Source organism: Erpetoichthys calabaricus, chromosome 5, assembly GCF_900747795.2.
Source record: "Erpetoichthys calabaricus chromosome 5, fErpCal1.3, whole genome shotgun sequence".
NCBI classification, from domain to species: Eukaryota; Metazoa; Chordata; class Cladistia; order Polypteriformes; family Polypteridae; genus Erpetoichthys; species Erpetoichthys calabaricus.
Genome location: NC_041398.2, coordinates 197,683,460 through 197,708,984, shown reverse-complemented (window position 1 = coordinate 197,708,984; position 25,525 = coordinate 197,683,460). Strand labels below are relative to the sequence as shown.

At 37.4% G+C, this 25,525-nt stretch overlaps 1 protein-coding gene across 4 annotated transcripts in view; it reads right to left on the bottom strand.

The window, feature by feature from the left end:
• The window catches only part of LOC114652156 (pikachurin), a 261,111-nt gene extending 236,049 nt beyond the window's left edge, over positions 1-25,062 (bottom strand). For 2 of the 4 annotated variants that reach the window (XM_028802386.2, XM_051927678.1), the window contains exon 1: positions 24,619-25,061. In XM_028802386.2, the coding sequence (XP_028658219.2) occupies positions 24,619-24,718 (100 nt within the window). In that variant the 5' untranslated portion in view covers positions 24,719-25,061. Of the gene's footprint in view, positions 1-24,618 lie in introns of all 4 variants that reach the window. The other 2 variants (XM_051927677.1, XM_051927679.1) reach the window with 2 other exon arrangements.
• Between the last annotated feature and the right edge of the window lie 463 nt (positions 25,063-25,525).

Below are 25,525 nucleotides of genomic sequence, written 5' to 3'. Positions count from 1 at the left end.
TTGGCTCCTTTTTACCTTCCTCTGCCCTTTTGAAAAGCTCACTGGCCACTCTTCCTCTGGCCATGAAAGCCCTTGCCAATTACTCCACATCCAAATCTAAGGTGACCTGGACTATAGCTAGAATGTCTTGCTGTGATGACCTAGGAATGATTTCTGCAGCTGAGACTGACTCTGAAAAGCTCCTGAGGCCACTGTCTTATATCCTTGCAAGTCTATCAGCCCACTTAATACTGCAGGGGCCTGAATAACATTAGCAGCCACTGGCCCCTACTGATTTAGGGAATTTACAATATCCTGTCCAACATCCCCTACCGTCGTTTCATTATTAATTTATCCCTGGATCACTTACTCCCAGGGATTCTTTCACCCTGCCTTAACTTAGGATCAGGGCTTTGCTGGCTTCAGCTCTTATTAGGGGCTTAGCCACAACTACACGAAAACTGGTGGGTGGGGGTTCCCCTTGGGTGTTTTTGTGCTATCAGCAGCCATTATCAGATGGTTAAACTGGGGGCTATAGGCATATATGCATTGAATAGATATGGGATAGGGCTCTTGAAGATCAGACGCAACATGCACCTCTAAAGCAGACAACTAAAACTATGTCACTCACTATATGAAGAATATACTATCAAGATATAAAATGATTTTGAACATTTTTATAGTGTTTTTATTATGGTTATTATTATTATTTATTTAGCAGACACCTTTATCCAAGGCGACTTACCAAGTAAGCCATAATATACAATATGAGTGATTGAAAAGTACCAAGAATCACTCAACTTGTGTGAGCGACCAATCCACTCACATCAGAAAGTTTCAATTTATTGTAGTTATGCAAATCTTTAATAAACTACCAATTAGGCTTAAGAAAAATGTCAGGAGGTATCAACAAATCTCACCATAAACAAGAATTGAGTGCAAGTTAATTCAGGTGAGGGGAATGGAGCAGAATGAAAAACCAAACATTTTTTGGAAGTTGAGCAGAGGCATTCTGAAAAAAAACACGTATCATCAAAGTGGTATAATCTGCTGGCAAAAGTCATTCGAGGATGCATTTAGTATAATAATCACTCTGGAGCCTATGCTGAGCTCTCACAAATGTAGCAGATGTTTAAACACCACCATGACCTACATAATTAAGTTCATGGCAATCCTCCATTATCTTTGGTGTTGAGATGTTATCTTTTCTGGCAAAGATCAGACATATGTAAATGTGTCAAAAATTAAAACCATATGTTAACTACATTTTTCATACTAACCCTCAAACACTCCTTCAATTTTAAACTATGAATAGAAAGAAGAATAAAACAAAATAAACATTCATCCATCTATCAAGTTCCTAAATGTGCTTATTCCAACACAGAGTGGTGAAGGCGCTGGCCCAAACTAACAACATCAAGTGCAAGGTAGGAGCCAGCTCTGAATGAGTGGCCTTGGATTACAGGGCAAACTTACATAGACTTAGTAAATCCATTAACGGTCACCAATTGACATAATCAGTATATTTTTGGGATGTGAGAAGACACAAATAAAAATCCATGCCATGCATTAAAATATTATTCAACGCCCCTTGTAAAGGAAAGGCCTCCATCCCAACCAGGATGGACTCCCTTCCCTTAGCTAGTGGGAAGGCCAACATAATGAATGGTACAGAAAGAAAGCGTAACACAGCTGGCATCCCAACAGCAATGGATGCAAAACACATACCTAGCTTGGTTTTGCAAGGACAAAATGAATGGAGCATCCCGACTGAGATAAGTAATGGATTCTTTCTTGGTTGGGAGACCACATATATTTGACAACGGGAGACATGCAGATCATTCACCCATACACTAGGTGGAAGCATCTCTTATGGCAAACCCTGGTATGAGCACCCACAGGGAAGCATGGAAGTTGTGGTTCCATAAGATTGTACTGTTGAGTCCCATGGACGCTGCTAGGGGAAACTGTCGAGAACTGGAGGCTCAGGTTCTGCCTGACCCAGAAGTGTTCTCCAGAAACAAATGGTTGGCATCAGAAGTACTTAGAGGTTAGAACTTAAAAGGAAGCCCTCCAATTCACTCAGTGAGTCGGATTCAGGAGAGGAGTGCCTGGGAGGAGTAGAGGAGAAATGTTTTTAAAAAAAATATTAGTTTTGAATGCCAAAACTTGTGTCTGGGGTTTGGGGTACTGAAACATCTCATAGTGGTCACACCCTTTATTGCAAAGATTGCACATATGTACTCAAGTCAAGTTTACAATCATGTGTACATTGCACAATGAAATCCACTCTTGAATGTCTTCTCAGATAGTAGACAATAATATAATACAGATAAAAAGAACAAATAAATAAAAATACCTAGCATGAAATATATATATTCAATTACATAAAAATAGGTGTCACAAATATTATACAGTTATTCACACTATTTTTATGTTACAATATCTGAATCTACACATAAGATGAATATGTGTGTATTTTAGGGGGAACAAAGAAACATCACCTTTATATAATGACCACAGCTGTAAGACACTATATATAACAATAAATAAAGCTTCGTAATTTGTAAAGCACATTAGAATTGTGTTCATTATGCAGAATAACTATATAAATAAAGTCATATATGAGGTTAAAATCCACAGTCTTAGCCCTAGGTCAAGCTGTCTGGAGTCCAAGTTTTCCTTGTGTATGCTGAACAGCAGAAAAATTGAGGCCTTGGTCATTCAAAAACCTTTAAATTGAAATGGAAAAATGTTAGGCTTCAAGATAAATTAGCATCAAAGACTTCACAGTAAATCTGTTTACTGCAGCAGAGCTTGAAAAGTCTGATTGCAAAAGGACAGCTTTAAAGTCAAAGTAGGACTAAACTGACTCACTTAGCACCTCACTAAAATACATTCAGTCAGCTTTATGACATGTCCAATACCATCCAAATTAAAGGAAAAAAGAAATTAACAAAAAGCTTTTTCATTTACTTTTGGGGTACTCAGCACTAATGAGTGACCTTTTCACTGATCCACTAATCCACTACTTGCACAAAATGTGAGTTTCTTTGTCTTCCAGTGTTCTGCCTTGGTTGACAAAGTGAACATTTTCAGTCTTTGTTTTTAAGTGTTTCCTTTGATTATCTCCATTAGCATTCTTAGTGCTATCACCAGATTTTCAAGCATTTCTTAATTTTCTGCTGAGCACTGGAATAGGCAAAAACAAAAAAAAAAGGCAAAACTGTACAAACTTTAAATTGTCCATGATAGCTGCTGCTAGGTGTGCTAGTTTTAGCGTCTCACAGACGGCTGTCATCATGGGCCTTTCATGCATAATTATTTCTTGGATTTACTGAAAATGGCGTGAAACTTTAAAAAACTAGTACTGATAGGTGAACCTGTGGACAAAAACAGCTTGTGGATTCAAGGAGACAAAAGAGAATGGCAAGAACTGTACAAGCAAACAGATAACACATTACCAGGTAAATCACATCTGAACTCAATAGGGCGGAGTGGTGGCTCTGAGGCTAAGGATCTGCGCTGGTATCCCAAAGGTTGCCGGTTCGAATCCCCGTCACTACCAAAAGAGATCCTACTCTGCTGGGCCCTTGAGCAAGGCCCTTAACCTTCAATTGCTCCATGGCGCTGTACAATGGCTGACCCTGTGCTCTGACCCCATGGGGTATGCGAAAACTAACAAATTCCTAATACAAGAAATTGTATAAGGTGAAATAAAGAACAAAAAAAAAAATATATATATACTGGTGTACAGAAAGTCATGGCTACAATTCATCCAGATTTGTATGGACACTTACAGCATGATAATGTAGCATATCACAAGGAACATGACGGTGAGTTTCCATACATCTGTAGCTTGCATAGTCCCAGGATCTCAATTCTATTGAGCAGCTTTGGGATGAGGTGGAAGAGCTTCTCACCACAAGACTGTGCAGCAATACAACATTTCTGAACTATGTACCTTGTAGAATCCATGCTCAAATGAATTCATGTCATGATGAATGCCAAAGGAGGTGCAATACGCCATTAGTTAGGTTTACCTAATAAACTGTCAATTCGTGAATATCTGTATATAAAACTGGTTACATAATGGTGCATTGTTTAGCTCCTTTGACTCACAGCTCCTAGATCTAAATATAGGCCTCATCATGTCTGTGAGAAATGTTCTCCCTATTCTGTGATAGTTTTAAACACAAAACTCCCACATGTTATGTTATTTGATTAAATGTGGGATAGACTGGCCCTGTCCTGGGCTCAACTTTGTGCCCAAAGGCACAAATATAAGCCAGGGAGACATATGGAGGATGAAGCTCCTGGGCTTGAATCCTTGCCCCACCAAGCTCTACTGAGAGAACGCCAAATAAAGTAGTGCATATTGTCAAAGCTTAGCAGTTGCCTAGACATAATTAGTCACTATACGTTAAAAGACAGCAGTGCCAGAGTATACATTAGATGAATGGATATCCACAAAAAACATAGACATAGCATCTGAGATTATGAGCAATATATGTGTAGTAATTATATGTACACACACATGCGCACACACACGCACACACACACGCACACACACACACACACACACACACACACACACACACACACACACACGCACACACACACACACACACACACACACACAGGGGTGGCAGAGTGCACTAATCCTTTCTCTTGTCTCCCTGTAGACCAAATGAGGGAATTTCCACCTGACTGCCATTATGTCACTTCTGGTTCTGTCCCAGAAGACATCACTTCCAGACCAGCATCAGAGCCCACCTCCTAATGATGTCATTTCCACATCCCACGAAGTCGCAGCCTAATGACCTAATTTCCAGTTCCAGCCCCAAGATCCCTCCTCTTCCTGTTTTTCAACTATATATCTGCCATGTTTCCTAATCTGTTCAGTTCAGTTTTGGACACTTGTCTGTAAAGACCATTTTTCTCATTTTTTGCATTTGCACCCACTTCCAATTATATGGGAGGCTGCCCCAAACCTTTTTTGTTGTGTCAAGGCTTATTTATTTACCACAATATATATATGATATAGATATATAAATATATACATATGTATGTAGACAGAGAAAGAGGAAAAAGATAGAAAATGTAACATCAAAATTTAAATTCTTCTTGATATCCATCAGAGCACAACATAAGGACAGCAAGAGATTCCTCAACAGAGACAGTCTGCCATGTCAAATGTTAAAAACAAAGAGTGTGACCCTTCAGTTATCTATTTTGAAAGAGAGTGAAAGACAGAGCAAGGAGATTACATTTTTGGCATGAATTTTCACAATATGTGTTATATTCATCTTTGAAGGTAAAACTAAGAAAAATATGCAAACAAAAATAAAAATAAGTAAAATTAAAATATCAAATAAAATAAAAAATATATCAGCATGTTTAGTTTTCCACCAGCATGCAAATTCTAGAAACTATCAATGAACTTTACTGACTGTTCAGCAGAGATACTGCCATCTCAGTAACTGTATGAGCTACTTATTGCTTCATTGCCAAACAACTTTTTGAAACCATAAATGATTTGTCAACAACAGCAACATCCTATTTTGGTGTTAAAACTCTAGTCAACTTCTATCAGTGTGTCAAAGAGCTTTTTAAAAGATTTTTCACTATTTTTACAAAGTGATATGAAAATGAGAAATAAGCTGAAATGTTTTTTACTAGTAAACAATTTGTTGGCCAGCACACTTCAATTTCAGGCTTTTGAATTTTGTTTTTATATACAATAAATGCAAAAGAATTCAGCAGCTTGTCACAACTGACAACAGACCACGTGTACACCCTGGAATTTTAGTTTCAGTGTGTGCTGCTGGATGAGGTGCTGCACATGTCTTTTGGGCTCAGTCAGAATTGCATTCCGTCACTTATGAACAGATTGAAATTCTGTAACAGACCATCTGTATTCTCACACACGCACACATCAGAGGCAGTCTAAGGGCTTCACTGTGGGTAAGATGCAGAGTTAAGGGTTGATGAATGGTACTACTGCCTTTTCTCCCTCTTCCACAGACCACCAGAAGGAAAGCACAAACAGGATTCCTCCCCTTTCTGCCTCTAAACCATGCCCTCCTGCAGTCTTCACTTCTGTCTAAGAACCTGCCTCTTCCTATCCTGCACTTATAAACCCAAGCACTCCATTCCACAGTTTAGTGTCTGTTTGACTCAGTCTTTGATGATTACTCATTTTGCTCAATTGCCTTTTCTTGGTGTTATTGCAATATACGGTGTGGATCCCCAAATCTTTATATTTGTTTCTATCTTCTTCGCAGTATCTAATAAATCTTTCTTACACCTAGGTGGGCTACCAAACAACAACTTTGAAAGTTGCTGAGTGATCTTGTCAGACCACATACCTTCAGAACTTGCATCATAGTTCAACAGAATTTGAACAAAATTGTCACCTCTGCATGCTTCATTAATATTTAAACTTTCTAAAGGTCTGTCACTATTATCACTATTATCACATAATGAATCTTATTCTTCTTCACTTGCTTTATGCTATACCAACCCTTAAGGACTGTTTATACTGCAAAACTGAACAGACACATACAGCTATAGACATGGCTGTGGACAGAGGATATGCACCATGTTCTGTGTATAGTACAATTGTATGTGTGCAGCACTACGCTGATGCAGAATTGTCCCACGCATGCCTACTGGCATTATTTTCAGATATGTTCATGTTTTGTTGTCAAATGTATTATGTGGTCACTGTGCATGACAATGCAGGCAAAAAAATTTGGAGGCACACTGTCACAGACATTTACATTTCACAACATTACTGTTGAGGAACTTTACGTCATGCAGGCCATCATGGCTATGTCACTGCACAAATTATAAACAGTGCTTTATTCAGTTCACCTATCTCCTGCAAATGCTGTATCAACAGCCACTCACTGTCACCAGCTATCTTTCATCGTAGACGAGTAAACTCTAGAACAATTGTGTGTACAGCTAGATCTGGACGAATTATCTCAGTGATAATGGTAAAGGGGTTAAAGAAGACTCAAATCGGCCAGTCAAAGCAGCAGGAAGAAAGGGGTGGGTCCACAAGGGAGGACAACAGAAGTGATGTCAGTTGTGGAAGAGTTGTCAGTCTTCCATTCAGCAAGAGAGAAGGCATGAGAACACAGTGCCAATCCCTGGTGTGGTGGGCAAGTAACATCACCAAAGATCTTAAGGTGTCTCCTAAGTGCACTCATGTGACAAGAGAAAGAGATGTAGCTAAATATTATGTATTTATGCATGCAATTTCAGAAACAAATGTGCTAACATCTTTCTTCAGTGCATTACCTTTAAAACAGTGTAATGGTTGCCAAAGTAATGCAAGTCATCTGAAGCATGTTTCTGAAGAAAAAAAGCACACAACCAGTGGGACCAGAAACTTCTTCTGTTCAACCTCAACATCTGCTCTGCTTGTTTGATAGTACACATGTGTGATATTTGCTCTTAGTCTAGAATTCAGCTCATATGATCTTCTCTAATACTTGATGTGAATAATTCAGAAGATTTATTTAGTGCCAAGCTAATTATAATCTTCAAACATCTGGCCCCCATGGAACTAAATGAAATATTTTAGAGAAAGATTGACCATTAATTTGAAAAAACTGTGATATACTGTAGTAAAAGATAATTAATATATTAAGATGGACGGCATGGTATTGGACTTAATTAGCAGTACTAGCTCACGGATGCAGCGGCCTGAGATTGAATGCTGTCTATGGTGGCTAAACGTATTTATTCATTCCCAGTTGTGTCTGCATGTCCAACCCCCCGAGTTTTCTGGTTTTCGTTCTATTATCTCAAAGATGTATATGTTAGATTGAATGGAGATTCTAAATTATCCTTTGATGCTGTTATGAGAAGCTACAATATATATATATATTAAGATTACCTATTAATTAATTTAATGTATAATGCATAATTCACTCGCTACTTGTCACAAATCTCTCAGTAATTTCAACTACTTAAAATAAATTAGTGGAACTCACATTGAACAGTGAAACAAATACACTTTTTACACCAATTGAGTCACACAAGGCAAGATCACTTTGTTCAAGTACAGAATGGTTAGACTCACTGTGGGCTTTCACTTTGTTTATTTATTAGTTGGATACTAATTGTTTTACTTGTGTTTCTGAGTGAATGAGTAGTAAGTTTCTCAAACTAAATAAGGAGAAAACAGAAATCTTAGTGATTGGCAAAAATGGATATAATAAGGATATTGGAAATAAACTTGATCCATTAGGCTTAAAAGTCAATACAGAGGAATTTAGGAGTAATTATTGACACTGACCTAAATTTTAAATCACATATTAATCAGATCACTAGGACAGCATTTTTTCACTTAAGAAATATAGCAAAAATTAGATTCCTTATAATTTGCAAGATGCTGAAACATTAGTTCACGCTTTTGTTTTCAGTCGACTAGATTACTGTAACGCACTCTTCTCAGGACCACCCAAAAAAGACATCAATCGATTGCAAGTCGTGCAGAATGCAGCTGCCAGAATCTTAACTAGGAAAAGAAAATCCAAGCACATCTCCCCTAAGTTTGTTGTCATTACATTGGTTACCCGTGCTATTTAGAATTGACTTTACATAATCTCGCTCGATCCTATATTTCAGAATGCCTCTCACCTTACAATCCAAATCGTACCCTTAGATCTTCAAATGAGTGTCTGCTTATAATTCCAAGAGCTAAACTTAAAAGAAGTGGTGAGTCAGCCTTCTGCTGTTATGCACCTTAAATCTAGAATATCTTACAGATAGAAATTCTCCAGGCTAACAGAGTGGAGCACTTTAAAAAACTGCTAAAAACACATTATTTTAACATGGCTTTCTTATAGCTCCATTTTAGTGTAACCCTGATATTCTGTATATGCATTTAATTATCATTTTTATAATGGCTCTGCGATCCGTATTAACCCCTACTTTCTCTGTTGTTCTTTTTCCATTTTTCTATGGTGGTGATCTGCCACACCACCACCCGATCAAAGCACCGTGCAGTCCTTACTTACATTGATGGATTGAAGGCTAGATGTCCATATGACCATCATAATCTAATTCTTCTATGTGAAGCCTGAAAACCATAAGGACTGATTGAGATCATTTATGTTAGAATGCCCAGTGGGGGCTAGGCTGTTTCCTGGCCTCGGAAACCCTGCAAATTTTGTTTGTTTTTTTTCTCCAGCCCTCTGAAGTTTTTTTTTTTTTTTTTTCTAGCCTCCTGGTCATCAGACCTTACTTTATTCTTTGTTACTTAGTATTGCCTAATCTTATTTTTATATTTTTCTTTTTACTTTCTTCATCTTATAAAGCACTTTGAGCTACATAACTTGTATGAAAATGTGTTATATAAATAAACGTTGTTGTTGTAATTCATCAAGCAAGGGTCACATATCAACAGTATCAATAAATGCATATGGCAAGCCAAATTAACATTTAGAGATATCTCAAAATGAATTTCGGATATCTTAAAATGTAATTTACTTTTTAAGATATCTGAAACTCGCTTTGAGATATCTTAAAATACTTTCCTTTACATTTTAAGATATCTGCAATACATTTCGGGATATCTCAAATGCATTTCAAGATATCTCAAATACAGTTTCAGATATCTCAAAATAATTGTGTCTGTATTTCAAGATATCTCAAATGAATTTTCAGATATCTTAAATTGACCTTTCATGCATTTTAAGATATCTTAAATGCATTACAAGGTATCTCAAAATCATTTCCTGTAAAACTGCCTATTATTTCAATGGGACTTCTTGTTTATTATAAGATATCTTAAAATGTATTTGAGATATCTTGAAATGAGCAGGAAGTGATGTTGAGATATCTGAAAATATATTTGAGATATCTGAAAATGGACAGGAAGCTGTTTTGAGATATCTGGAAATGTATTTGAGATATCTTAAATTGTATTGTAGATATCTGAAAGTGCTATTGAGATATCTTGAACTAATTGAGTGTCCTTTTAAAGATATCTTAAAATGCATTTTAGATATCTTGAAATACAATTTTAGATATCTTGAAATACATTGTTAGATATCTGAAATAGAGCAGAGACCCATTTTAAGATATCATGAAATTAATTTTAGATATCTAAAAATGTATTTCAGATATCTGAAACAACAATGAATTTCAAGATATCTTAAATGCTTTTTAAGATATCTAAATTATATTTCGAGATATCTTAAAATAACTTCCTTCTCATTTTAAGATATCCCAAATTCATTTTGAGATATCTGAAATGCATTTTCAGATATCTTAAAATGACTTCCTGCACATTTCAAGATATCTAAAATACATTTCAAGATATCTTAACATGACTTCCTGCACATTTCAAGATATCTAAAATACATTTCAAGATATCTTAAAATGACTTCCTGCACATTTCAAGATATCTCAAATACATTTCAAGATATCTTAAAACGACTTCCTGCACATTTCAAGATATCTCAAATACATTTCAAGATATCTTAAAATAACTTCCTGCACATTTCAAGATATCTCAAATACATTTCATTATATCTCAAAATCACTTCCTGTGCATTTCGAGATATCTTAAATGCATTTCAAGATATCTTAAAATAGGCAGGAAGTTCCATTGAAAGTATAAGAAATTTTACAGGAAGTGATTTTAAGATATCTGAAAATGTATTTGAGATATCTTGAAATACACAGGAAGTTATTTTAAGATATCTGAAAATGTATTTGAGATATCTTGAAATACGCAGAAAGTTATTTTAAGATATTTGAAAATGTAATTGAGATATCTTGAAATACGCAGGAAGTTACTTTAAGATATCTGAAAATGTATTTGAGATATCTTGAAATGTGCAAAAAGCTATTTTAAGATATCTGAAAATGTATTTCAGATATCTCAAAATGCCTGCAGATGTATTTTAAGATATCTTGAAATGTATTTGAGATCTCAAAATGCACATGAACATATTTCAAGATATCTCAAATTGCATTTAAGATATCTTGAAATGCATTTCAGATATCTGAAAATGTACAGCATATCACTTCAAGATATCTTGAAATCTGTTTGAGATATCATACAATTCTTTTTAGATATCTTAAAATAGATGTATTTTTAGATATCTATAATTCAATTTGAGATATCTAAAATGCATTTCCAGATATCATAAAATTCATTTTGAGATATCTCTAAATGTTAGTAGTTGGTTAGAGGCAGACTAAAAATATAATTTAGACAAGTTAAGACAACATGACTATAATTATTTTGCATAATTATAAATAAGAAAAGATATGGAGGGGACATTTCTGTGAGAGTTTAGTGATCATCATTGGTGAGTAAAAATCAATTCAATCGATACAAACTACGTTCATTGCTCTCTTATTTCTGCTTTATTTAATTCATCTATACATTCCCAAAACTGATTTTTTTCATTAGAAGGTGGCAGGGAGCCCAGTAGTACTGGGCCCAAGGAAAGAGAACAGTTAAATTCTCCTTGCATGATTTAGTGTGGGTGTGATGGATCCTGCAATGGTCTGGAATTTTATTGATGCCAGGATTTAAGAGTTTTCATCATTATACTTTTTGTTTATTTTCGCCATTTTGGGTAATTCAGTCTGTGACATCATTGTATATTGTGTTTCTTTTTTTAGTGATATGGTTCTTGTGCAAGTGTTCTGCATGTGTGTATATATATACAGTAAAAGTGATATCATGGCATCTGGCTTTTAAAGACCAAGACATGGATCAATTACTGCCTGCATTCTTTTTTCTCAAAGAAAATGACTTGTTGGCGCAAGAAGGATAGTTTCTTGAGCAATTTTTAAATGTGTTAAGTCTTCTTTTATTAAGCTTGTCTTGCCTGCTTCAAGACGTATGATTTTGAGAACTTCTCAAAGAATAGTAAGATCATTAGATCTGTTTGTCTTCCTCAAAAATTCAAGGCATCGTCATTTGGCAATCCCTTTGCTTTGCATTTTCCTGTAAGAAACACAGCACATGCTCAGCTTTTTCTGTTACCTGTGGATCACTAATGACTTTTTTATGCACCAAAATTTAGAATATTTTATTAATAATACTACGGTCGAGTTTTTGTGCAGAATATGACTTAAACATCACTAACACTCTCTACTGATAATCAAAAATGTATAAGACAATGTGGATGAACCGAAGATCCTAACATTGGCATCTGATGGGACTCCTAGAATGTCAGGATCGCTAGAGCCATTTGTGAAGAGGAGTATTGGACTCAAATTTAATTTGTCAGGTTGACTAGCTAAAAGTCATTCCTGTGTATCAGATGAATATAAAGCTGAACCACTCTGATTACTATTAACAACTCTCAACCAGTCAAATGCATAATCACCTCTAAAATTATTTGTGAGCAAGACCATGAGAAAAAACCTGGGACTGAATGGCATGTAACAGTAACTGAAGGAACCCTATAATCTGGTTGCACCTTCCATAAGATACCAGAGGTTGAACGGATTTATAAACATTTTCTCCAATCTATGATGTGTGTGTAGGCTGCATAGGGAAACATCTAGAACCCTTCAATTATTTGTGCAAGTGAGTCATGGTAAAAGGAGTGAGTCTATCAGATGGACTCTATGTTTCAAACATCCTAGCGCAGACTTTCCGAGGAGGTGGTGTTGTATTGCTACATGATGGAGACTGGCAAGCATAGGTGAGCAAAAAGAACCTGGAGAAGAATTGTAATTCAGAAAAACAAAGGAGGAAGTCAATACCAGGAAGTCAGGATGATTATATTTCAAAACCAAGACAACACAAAAGACACAAAATCTAAATTGTCTAGTCAAAATGCCAGCAGCCATATATTCTAAATAGACCACTAGGAAAGATTTGCATATATAGGGTATCATCAAGTTTGGAGAACAAAGAATATACAATGCCAGTTTAAGCAATAGAGCCCAGCTACAGGCAAGACAGTCTGAAGCCTCAAACTGATACAGCAACCAGAGACATGCTGAGGCCCATAAGATGACGCCGCTGTCAGCGGCATCTATTTGACTCCATCCTCTTTCCATGAACCACTTCCCATGTTTCACCAGTGTACTGATGCCTATATTGCATGCCCTTCTTATCAATTTCAATTCCATTTACTTCCTGCTCTCAAACCTGTGGAATCAGTAGTTGAGAGGCCTGTTTATTTAGCATTTGTTAAACTTCTAAACTATTGAGTTCTCTCAGTTCTGCATCCAAAGCAAAACCACAGAATGGATGTGTCTTTTGTAAGTGGTTTTATATAAATTTTTTTTTTTTTTTTCATAAGTCATTATAACTTTTTTCTGTGAAAAAATTAAATTAATCAATTTTCTAGGTAAAGCAAGACATTGCATTAAAATGTCTACTGAATCTAGTTAGTAAAATATTTAATTGTATAGTTACAGTATATGAGGTAAAAATAAATATTGTTGTGTTTTTCACATGAATACAAGGAGGTTCCGAGTCTCGTAGAGTCTGAAGTCCTCGGATCTGTCTGAGGCCTAAAACTGTCCTGACTGCAACTCGATACTTCTCAATTTAAGTACCATTGAGCCCATAACTATGCAGTGCAAGTTCTGGGACCAAACCCTATAGATACAGATTTCTGCATAAAAGCAACCAACACCTCAAAAAGTAGGCATCCAATGAAAAAAAAACATGATAAAGCAATATAATAATTTTAAACCAAAATAATGATGGAAAATGCAAAATCAAATTAAAAAAACAGCAACAATGAATAAATAGGTGTACAATGTAATAGGTGTACAATGACTGCTAGGTAATTAAAATATCCTTTTTAAAAAATGGAGTCTAACAGCCACTGTCCCCACATTCCATACTACAATAAAGAGGAAGGTAAGACATCCCCAGAATACCTAGTGTTTTCACAAATTCCAAACAGACCTAATCAAGCTGACCAACTACATCAGCGACCTCAGTCAAAGAAGTAAACATCATCATAAACAAACCAACATTATATCATCCAAACAGGGCTATCCACAGGGTTTAGAAGTTTCTCAAAATCCTTCTTCCATCTTCTTCCTTCTCTAGACAATATATCTAGCTAAGGTCAACATTTTCCAACTTTTGATGTCTTTTGTTCTATGGAAAGTAATATGGTTGTTGGAACATTAATCCTAACTTCTCTGGTATTGAATGAGGTAGAGCTTGTGCAGAAAGTTGACAAATAGCAGCTGGATTTAGTCATATTCGCCTTTATTGACGTTCGTCTTTCCTTCTCTGGAGTGTCTTCATAGATGTCTTTTAGGGGCTTAAAGATGCCTCTGATCCCTTAGATGGGTGCTGCATATTTGGAGTTCATAATGATAGACCAGTTTAGACTGATGAAAGATAGATAACCTCAATGAAATATTAAGTTGTACAAAAGAAATCATTGACTTTTGTTTACTGGCTGGAACAAAGGATATTTCATTACCCAGACAGAAGGCCAGTGCGATGACACAAGTGAATTGGCTGGCAGGACAAGGAAATAAATTTGTACCTGGCCAGTATGACTGAGAAAATCCGAGCATCAGGAATAACCACCCCCCAAACACTAGGTGGTGGTGGTCCTCATATGGTAACCCAATCAGGACACCCACATCAAGGGTGCTTGGGCGTTGGACTCCAGAAGTGCAGCCCTGTTGAGATCCCTGTGGATCGATACAGGGCGCTGTCGAGGGAGAATCTCCCTACTTTTTCTATGGCTCAGAAATGCTTATTCGAGGACACAGTGTACACTGGAAGCATTCCTGGGTCCAGCTTAAAATGAGCCTGAAGACTCACATCAGGGAGTCAGAGTTGGAAGGGAGCGGGCAAAACTCAGAGGAGGACGAAAAGAGGGGGAATTGCTTAACTTACTTGTATACCTGTGGCTGATTACTGAAGACAATTCTGGAGAAGCATCTTGTGAGAATAAAAATCCTTTATTTTATCACATCAACGTTTACTGCATTACTGTATCTTGGGTTTGGGGCTCAGTGGCGCCCCCTTATGGTCAGTAAATAAATAAAAGATTCATTACTGTATAGCTTTGTTTGATCAATGGAATTTGTCTTTATGATTGGGGTCTTTTTGCTTGGTAGCCTGTTCAGCCCTATATAGTAAAAATGAACAAACAGGGTGTACCATATGCAGAACTAGAGTCTCTGCATAAAATGTCTGAACAGACCTGCAGGAGTAACATTGCAAAAGTGTCAATGGACTGTCAGAAGGGTTGTAGCCATTTGAGAAGCCAGCCATAATAGATGCCCATAAAGACTGTGTAGGTGTAGGTGTGTGTGTGTGTTTGTGTGTGTGTGTGTGAGTGAACGTGAGACAGAGAATAAGAGAGAAAAGAGATGATCAAGCACTTAGAAAGCAGTACTTTTTAGACCCATCCCTCTGATTAAATCCTATGGCCTGAGCAAGTGGTCACCAGCAAGTCTTGGAAAGGATCCTGACTTGGATTGGCTTAAGAACTTAAAGTGAGCAGTGTGAGTGAAAGCTAGCTATGTGAATATGAAGGTAGTGACCATCAAAGAAAAACTATCATTTAAGCCTCATTAAGTAGCCATGGTGGATCAGAACAGTAGAAATGGCGTTCAAGAACAGCTGAGGAAGGAGTCGACCTCCAGTAAACCTTGCAGGACTGAACAAGGGAGAGACCCAGCATTTTACACAATGTATTAGACAAAGCAGCAGTGACAATGATAAAATATCAGTAGTAAAATGCTATAAAAACTCACAAAATGAAGCTTAATGAAGATGTTATTTTGTCATACAGTACAAACACCAAAGAAGAGTATTAACAGATATCTCAGCATCTCGATACTCAGTAAAAAAAAAAAAAGTTAATAAATATCCCCGTATTAGCAGTTTTTGTTCAATGGACAAAGGGCTAAATCACATTGCACATAAATAATAGAAATGATTCATTAATTATAACTACCCCAAAGTAGAGTGAAGTGCACCTTTTAAACTGAGTCACAAAAAAAAACAATAAATGAGTCATTTAGATACTGCTGTGTCAATCTGCAAACAGACTAGTGGCACCAGGCACAAAGAACTTTTTACATACTCCTAAAGGAAATATTTTTGTAGCTGAGAATTTGAAAAAATCTGACTATGATGGTTATATTATGGTAAGTTTACTACTTCATTTAACTTTTTCTACAAAAGAGCTATCGTGCTAGAGATGGAGGGAGGAAGTGCCACATGTGCCCTTTATGCAGAAGCGACACTTCTCTTGACAAGTGTGGCAATCTTTGACTTTAGCAAACAGATAATTGCAGTAATCTTGGAGATCTCTACCATGTTGTGATGACAAAATTGTATGTAAACTGCACAAAACTAAAAAACCCAAACTACTTTTTCACCTAATTTCCCACTACAATCACTGTCATGCTGTTAGATGTTGACTATAATGTAATCCTATTTGCATTTCTTATTTAAAAAATAACAAAAACTTAAACCATGTTTTCTTGTTTTTTTTAAAGACAACTACTGTCATTAATATATACTGTATCTCAACCCCACTATATGTCAAGGACTTTATGATTAAATTGCGAATGTAATGTAAATTTACCAGTAAATGACTTAAAAGAAACTATTAAATTGCAAAAATGCTATTTATGTGTTGAGAATAAAGCTTCAGTAGTAAAGAAATTACAGCAGAATTTATTTCATAGCCTGATACTAAGAGGAATATCATTTTTAACAATAAATTGGTTTTATTGTAGATATTGTTCTTATTTAGGGGTAAGTAAAACTGCACTAAGACTATTGTCCTTCAGAACTGAAGAGGATTGGACTATCTGTGTGAAAATGGCACATTCTCCCTGCGTCTGCATACGTCCTCCTCAGTTAACCTTCAGTTTTCCAGGAGACTGAAAGCATCTGTGTTAGACTGAATGTGGACTCTAAATAGTTTGGGTTTAAATGAATGTCTATATGTTCTTGAGTGGGCTGTAATTTCCTCCATAACTGGTACTAGTCTCGCTAACATACTCTGGTAGCTCCAAAAGCAGACTCAGAAAAGATAAATAGATTTTTTCTTATATTCAGTACAGTTACTGCAGTCTATGCTGATTATGAAAGATGGTTTTGACCATGAAAAATTCTTACATAAAATAAACATTTTTTCACAACATCATACTTCCAGTAAAAAGATTAAGTACATCATAAAGTGACAGACAAAAATCTCAGAGCCGACAAGGGAAGACACTGTGGTCAGAGACAAATGATGATGCCAGAGGCTGCTTTTCTCAAATTCATGAGGGTCTTGGTTTACGATATCTGACCTCAAGCACTGCTGACAGGGCTTCTAAAAGGCATACTAAACCCTTCAGACAAGTGTGCACAAAAAGACATGCAGCTAGAGAAGTAGGAAATGTCCAGGGGAAGTGGAGGTGACCACCATCTGTATATCTGAGATGCAGGTACACCATGTGGAAGATATTGGTGATGTGAAGTTCCTCACACCAGTCCCAAGGTCAATCCTAATATTTCCATCTCCTCCTCCTTATGGGAGACAATATGGATGCTTGGGGGTAATATTTCAGGGTCACACTGCCCATTTGGCCTTTAATACAAATCAAAACTAGAACATGCACTGGAGAGGACTGTTTAAACTGACTGGGAGCAGTAAAATGCGTTTGTTGTCACATATTTCATTAGAAAACAAAAAAATAATTCTGATTTATTTTAGATTTATGGTCCAAGGCTTTTCAAGAACAAACAGTTCACATACTGTATCTTTACATTGTCTACTGTAGGATTTAAAATGACATTCACAATAAAGTGGGAAAACTAAGCCAATTTTGTCTAATTCTTAAATGGTTTAGAACATTGTTATACTTAAATTAGCAAACCTATATCTGCTTGGATACTCACTTGTGGGCTGTAATTTAAATCTTGGAGGGCTTATTATGCTGCAAGCATTTAAACAGGAAGCACAGCCATATAATCACAAGTTATACACTATGCATTTACAAATAGAGTTTTAAAACCAAACTTCCGATGGAGTTTAATTTTTTAAATACTACATTTCTTGTAATGCTAGAAGAAGTTAAAGTTGCAGACAGTAAAAACACAGGGACTAGAAACTACATGGATACAACATGTGACATGAGCTGATGATCTTCACTTCCACCGTCTACAACTGCAGCAGCTAATGGTAGTCATCCAGCATGTCTTTCATTTTCTTTGATGTCGTATATAGGTGCCATGAATTTCAGAATTTATTCCATATTGTTTTGCTTGAGTTCATTATAATGCATCATCAATGCAAACCATTTTAACTCTGTTACAATCACTTGTAATAGAGTTTTAATTGTATTCTGCCTGTCACTGTGATTCTGCCTTGCATTGCAAATCATGTTTGCTTTGTAAAGCACCTCATGAAATTGAAATATAAAATAAGTATAGATTTATTACATCATCTATGATGGGATGGTATTCGGCTTGCACCATTGTTGCTACTGTACTCTTAAAAATAAGGAGTCTAAAATGGCTTTTTACTGGGTTGTGCGGTTCTTCGTAGAAGCACTGCTTTACAAAAAACACTTCAAAGAGTTCTTTGCATATGAAACTGACTCTTTTAGCTTTGAAAAGGTTCCCAATATGTGGACAAAACAGAAGTTTTCAATTATAGTAGGGTACATAGAATTATTATTATTATTATTACATAGCAGGATACTGACATATCAAACCTGAACTTAGCCTGAGTTATGGGATTCAACAAGAGTCCATTTAAAACCAGGAGCTCATTGTAATTTAATGAATCTGTTATCATGTATTTATGGTTAATAAATATTCTTTTTGTAATCTTCATTTAGATGGCTCTTTTGAGAACCAAAAATGGTTCCCCTATGGCATTGCTCTGAAGAGTTGCTTTGGCACCTTTATTTGTATATAGGAAAGTTAGATAACGGGTGAATGGATGGGTGGATTATGACATCAAACGAGCGTAAATGTATGTGCATTGCACCGATTCTAGGTTCCTAAGGGGAGAGATTGGCTTGTTCTGTGACGTCATTAGGGGGTTGGGGGGCTTCAGGTGCGTAAGCCTCTGATCTCTGGTGTCCATCCCCTAACGTTCAAGTGGATAAGATGACTTGTTGATGGAATTTAAGTTAATGTATGACTCACGTGAAAACACATAGGGGACACCCCCACATACCCTGCTCTTCAATCTGATGTACGACTTGTGCTTTATTCACAGTGGGAGATTAAGCCATGATAACTAATAAAACTAACACAGCTCATTCATTATATTATTATTATTATTATCCATCCATCCATTTTCCAACCCGCTGAATCCGAACACAGGGTTACGGGGGTCTGCTGGAGCCAATCCCAGCCAACACAGGGCACAAGGCAGGAACCAATCCCGGGCAGGGTGCCAACCCACCGCAGGACACAATTATTATTATTAATAATAATAATAATAATTTGTATAGTACTTTTGTCACTACTCAAAGCACTTTACATAGCAAGAGGGGAGTCATTTTAACTACCACTAATGTGCAGCATCCACATGTACAATGCAATAGCAGCCATTCTGCGCCAGTACACTCATTACAGATTAGTTATTAGGTGGCTATATGGTGAGAGAGATAATTAGCCAATTAGAAACAGGGGATGATTAAGGGGCCAGAATGACTAGGCTGTAGAGGGCAATTTATCCTTGCTATTAGGGTATACCCTACTCTTAATGAAGGAACCCAGAGCTCTTTCATGACCACAAAGAGTCAGAACCTTCATTTTATGTCTCATCCAAAGGACGTCACCATATTTACATCACAGTGTCCCCATCACTGCACTGGGGCATTGGGATCCACACACTGACCACAGAGTAAGTGCCTCACATTGTCCTCTCCAACACCTCTTCCAGCAGCAACCCAAGCTTTCCCTAGATGGTCTCCCGTCCAAGTACTGGTTGAAGCCGAATATGCTTAGCTCCAGGTGGAAGACTTGTTCCATAGTACATGTGGGATGGCTGCTGGCATTGATACATTATTGATAAATACATTTTTGGTCAATCTCTTATAAAAAAGAATCAGAAAATTTGAAACATTATAGCTACTGTACAGGCCCAGTATGAACCCTGACAATTGTATGTCTCCTTCCTTATGAAAACTATTTGGGTTTCTTGTGATGTTTCAAGATAACATTTTAACGTTTAAATTGTTTAACAAAATCTGTCCTTTGAATATCTTTGAGACATTGTCGACTTTTTGTAATCTCATGTCCTCAATGTTCAATTATTTGGTAATTCCAATGTCAAAAGTGAATATTTCCACATGCTGTACAAATGTCTTGTGACCCTAGAATTATTTGACTGCTCATTGGCGTCATTTAATTGAGCCTTGAGAAGTTATGTGTTCCAACCAACTTTTCTATAGAACTTGTAGGGCTGTGAAACAATGCACTCTATAAAATAGCCAATACTTAAATAAATCCATGGTTACAAGTACAAAAAAATCATATTTAATGACTTTGTTAAGCTTTCTGAATTGCAAACATTACTTAATAACTTGTTTAGTCAAAAAAGAATAGTAATTACTTCAACTTACTACTGTAAGTAATTTGAACTCCATTTCATTAATTAAATCATAAAAATCTGAAATTATGTGGTGGCAACATAATCAGTTTGGTTGGGTTGGGTGATGGGATTTCTCACCACCTTCTTTAGAAATGGGGAATCTAAGTTTCTGTCAGCTTAAAATGTTTGCTCAACTTCATGACACATTCTTAAAAATAAAGGTATCAGCGTAGTTCTTCACCGTGATGCCATAGGGTTGGTGCCCAAAACAATTATCCATGTGAAGGCTCCTAAAAGAACCTTTATTTATTTAGATCCGTAACAGGCTCCATAAATAACTATGAACAGATGACAACAGATCTCTGAAATGGATTTAAAAGGACTCTTGTTGCATACAATAATACAAACTAAGTTCAGGCTTTCTTGATATGTCAGTATCCTCCTATGTAGCCAACTATTCATTAAAGATCTCTGTTTTATCCACATATTAGGGACTTTATCAAAGCCAAAAAACATATGTAAGAACTCTTCCCAAAATAAAATGCTTTCTTGGCAATCAGTGGTTCTACCAGGAACTGCCTCACCCACTGAAGTGCCATTAAAGAGCCTGTAATTGTAAGAGTGCACATTACCTGTCTGCTGAACAATACTGTCGGTATTGGAGAAACTAACGCTCATAGTGAGGATTACTTTATTTACAAACATATTCAAAGCGATGTCTCAGTACAGGCCTTGGTTCTCATATAATGGATAATGTTTTCATGTTGATATTATAGTTTAACTTGAAAATGCTAATACATAATGAGATGAAACTATTTGGAACAACCGGAATGTGTAAAATGCTGTCAACTTAAACACTTAGATTCTTATTTATATTTTATTAGCTGTGTAAAGTCTGTTCTGTGAAAAGCCCAGGCTCCTAGAAACCATGGATTCTGGCACTTCAAATCAATCAGTTGCATTGGTTGTGCAATAGTGGCAAAATTGACAAAACCTGCAAATAAACTGCTGATATTCATGTTTGCGCTCCATGAGAATCCTCAGTGCCAGGATGTGGTCGATGGTAGACTTCTTAGGTGTAAAACCAGACTGTTCCAGTTGCTGGTAAGTGAGCAAGTGGTCACGGATCCTATTGAGGACGACCCCAACAAGGACCTTACCCGGCACTGAGAGCAGTGTTATCCCCCTGAAGTTGCTGCAATCCAGGTGATCACCCTTCCCTTTCCAGATAGGGACGACAAGTCCCGTTTTCCAGTCAGTTGGGATGATGCCAGTCTCCCAGATGGAAGCAAAGATTGCTTGCAATGCCAGGAGGACAGCCTTACCACCAGCCTGGAGAAGTTCACCCCAGATACCACAGATCCCTGCAGCCTTTCCTCCCCTCAGTTGGTTCACCATCTGTGTAATCTCAGTGAGATTGGGTGGTTCACAGCTAATTGGAGGATCAGCCTCAAGAACCACGGACCCAGAGATATCCAACGTCCTAGCCGGAGGATCAGCTTTGAACAACTGCTCAAAGTAGCCAGCCCAGCGGGTCACAATTGCAGTGTCATCCGTAAGACGGATGACTATGGATTGCACACATGGTAACTAAAAATACTTTCAAATGTAAAGAAAATTTAATTCACCTTACTCGTTGAAGTGTGTGTAGTAGTAGGGTGTTGTACCGTATTAGCCATTATGGATGCAATGAGAAGTCAAGCAAAATGACACCTTTTATTAGCTAACTGAACCGAGTACAATGTGCAAGCTTTCGAGCCAACTGAGGTCCCTTCTTCAGGCAGGTTGTAATGAAATGTGGTGAATCTACTTAATTTTAACAGAGGCTGAAGCCACTCAAAAAGCTAGATGCCAACTGCTGTGTTCATTTTTTGTTGTTGACCCGAAACATTTGTTTTTGGAGTGTGTGTCTTTGGGATGTACGGCGCTATATAAGTTAAACACTTGTTATTTAACTTAATGATCTAGAAGAAAGAATTAAAATGCAAGTTACATATGAATGATTTAACTAAAATTGAAGCTAATCTCGAACAAGAAATGTAATTATTTAAATTAAAAGTAATTTTATTTTAGAAGATGGTGCAATTCTGTGTCTGGATATTAATTATTTGTATTGTGTTCTGATATAAAAAAGAAGATCACTAAGTGATTCACTACAGTCATCGACAAACCTCCATTATATTTTGCATTTTACTTGAGCGTTCTTCTTATGCTTGTTTTAGCAGGTTTGTTTTAAAAGAGGTAGACCTGTGTCCTTGTTATAAGATCTTAAACACAATGAAGCTGACAATAAGACGTTAAAGAGAAGCAGAGCACTGAAAGGAGACCGAAGCCCGTCGGCGGCTCCCTTCATCACAACGTACCTGTAGAGTTAAGACGCACATTTGAATGCTACAGCGGACATCGAGGACGTACAAAAACAAATAATCGGCGGCGTAGGTCTGAAACGGGTTATGGCAGTACTGTAGTTCCGTAGTCGTCAAAGCCCGGACTCAAATCCATATCCCCAGACTCCAACCGTCTAACGCAGAAGCAGCTTGCGTGCCAGTCGAGGGGATGCGCGCAGGACTTCAGCAGGGTCTTTCGACTTGTAAAGGTGACATTTGAATTACTTCGAAGGCATTAGCCTAATTAAGGTTTGTGAGATCTCTAAAATGTCCGATTTCATTCTTAGAAGGCGTCTTTAACTGTAAAATGTAAACCGATTCAAACAGGCATACACATTTCTTTCTTTTATTTTATATTTTCTGAACTAAATAAGAAAGTTCCATTTAGCGCCTCACCACATGTTTAAAAAGTTAGTTATGAACACTAAGCACACAGTGTCTGTGCACGTGTAACGTCTCAAATCCGCTTTATCCTATTCAGGATCACAAGGGTCCGGGGCCAATTGCTGCAAAACTGGATAAAGGCAGGAAATGCCCTGTGGAGGGTGATCGTCCACCTACCTACACACACGGTGCCTGTCAGTCACCACCAGTTAACCTAACCTGCGGTTCTTTGCCGTTTATGTGGAATTAAAAAACGGAACGAGCAGGTAAACACGGGGAGAGCACGTGCTGAATGGCTGGGCGCAGGATTCCAAGTCCAAGAGGCTCGATACGTGAGGCGCTGCCCAAAGCAATCGATAGTGATCATCTGCAAAAAGAAAGCGAGCCGAGTCGATCAACTAAATAAAGTACTGATAAATAACTCCCTGTTCCTTCATATAAGCACGGGCTCGCCTGTCGCTCGACCGAGGTCTGCAAGTTCATCGTGTGCGCATGTGGGATTTTAATAAGTGCTTTCGGATCTTCTCACAGTTCAATTACAGGCTGTTGAGTTGATTGTCAAATCTAATTTGGCCCAGTTTCGCTTGCGTGTGCCCATCTGCTGAGAGACGGACCTTCCAGGCATGGCTCAAAAAACAGATGTCTTCATTGACTGAATGTTGCTGTTCTTTATAATCTCTAAATATTCCTTTCTGATCTAAAGCGTGCTGAACAAAATACGATTAAAGGATAAGTTCCTGGCACGCAAAACAATAAAATGACATTACACGTTCAAAAGTTTACATATTGCGACTTTAAATTTCAGTAATCTAGTCGTCCGATCATACAAACAATACTGCAGGAAATGAGATAAAAGCACGTTTTCTTTAGAAACAATATTCATAATTTCCATTGTTTTGGTAAGGGTGGTGTTTTTGCGTTTTCTTTAACAAGATAAACACAACAATATTCGAAACACTCAGTCTGGCAGTTTCACTCCCAAATCTTTAAGACAAGATAAAAGTTGCAGTTTGTAGAAAAAAAAATACCGGTAGGTAACTAAACAATAATCCACTTCATTGCCTAGTATTGTGAAAACTCTAGAAGTTGTGCAGTACATTAGATAGCGCGAATCTTCCCAAATTGTTCTGCCTGCTAATAAATAACTGATTACTTATACAAATATAATGATGCAGCATTCAAATCTGGCTGCAACGAAATGTGACGATCTACCAAAATATATTCAAGTGTATGTTAAAAGGAAACCGTGCAATCAACATTACTTACTGCTTGTCCGATCTACCCAAAAGTAGCGGCACCTACTGAAATTAACAAAACAAATCCGTTACCTTGTCTCCTTGGAGTAGTTCTTCTCATGCAGCCTGTCTGCTGATTATGTAGAATGAATATAATAATGAACAGTCTCCAATCCTTCCTTGGTAAATCCATTGTTAAATAACTGTAGAAAGAGAGATTAGATGTCCGTGCGGTGAGAAACGTGACCGTGCAGTCTAGGAATGCAAAAGAAGACGCATGTGTGGCAATGGCAACTCGCGCTGGTCAGCTGGGAATGATTTGCTCCTCTTCCATCCGCATTCAAAGTTGTCCGGGAGGGAGTGGATCTCGTGTAAATAAAAGCAGACGTCTGTATCTTGTGGCTGCGCTCTGGGACACCGTAGCGGCTGTAGGGTGAGTGTGTGTGTGTCTGTGTGTGTGTGTGTGTGTGTGTGCGTTTGGTCGGCTAGTAGAGACTGACCATCTGATCAAGACTACAGTTTGCCAAAGATAAGATTGACGAGCGGACAACCACAACCCAGACCGAGAGGCGACGACCCCATTTCACTCTCCAAAACTGCATAGCCCCGATAGATCTGCTCGGCGCCAATTGCGCTTTACCTGATCGTTTTTTCCCCTGTCAGGGGGACGGGGGTGGGGAAGTGTATACTGTACTGTATTTGAAGTTAAGAAGATAAATCAGTTTAATCTTCCCAGATGGAGGTCTGAGGATAGCTACAGCTACTTAACCAATATAGTAGCGTGCAGGGGACATAGTCAATTTAGCTTGTATTAGAACAATCCGTCGGCCATATAGCGCCCTACTTAGACGTTCACTTACAGCAAGTTATAAAATTGAAAGTAGTGCTCAGCTAAAAAAAAAGTTTCATGCATCTATCTGTGGTAGGAATGTCAGTCGTTTACAGGTAGCTCATGATATCTTAAAGACAAATGGGTATTTTGTGGGTATCCTAATGTGAA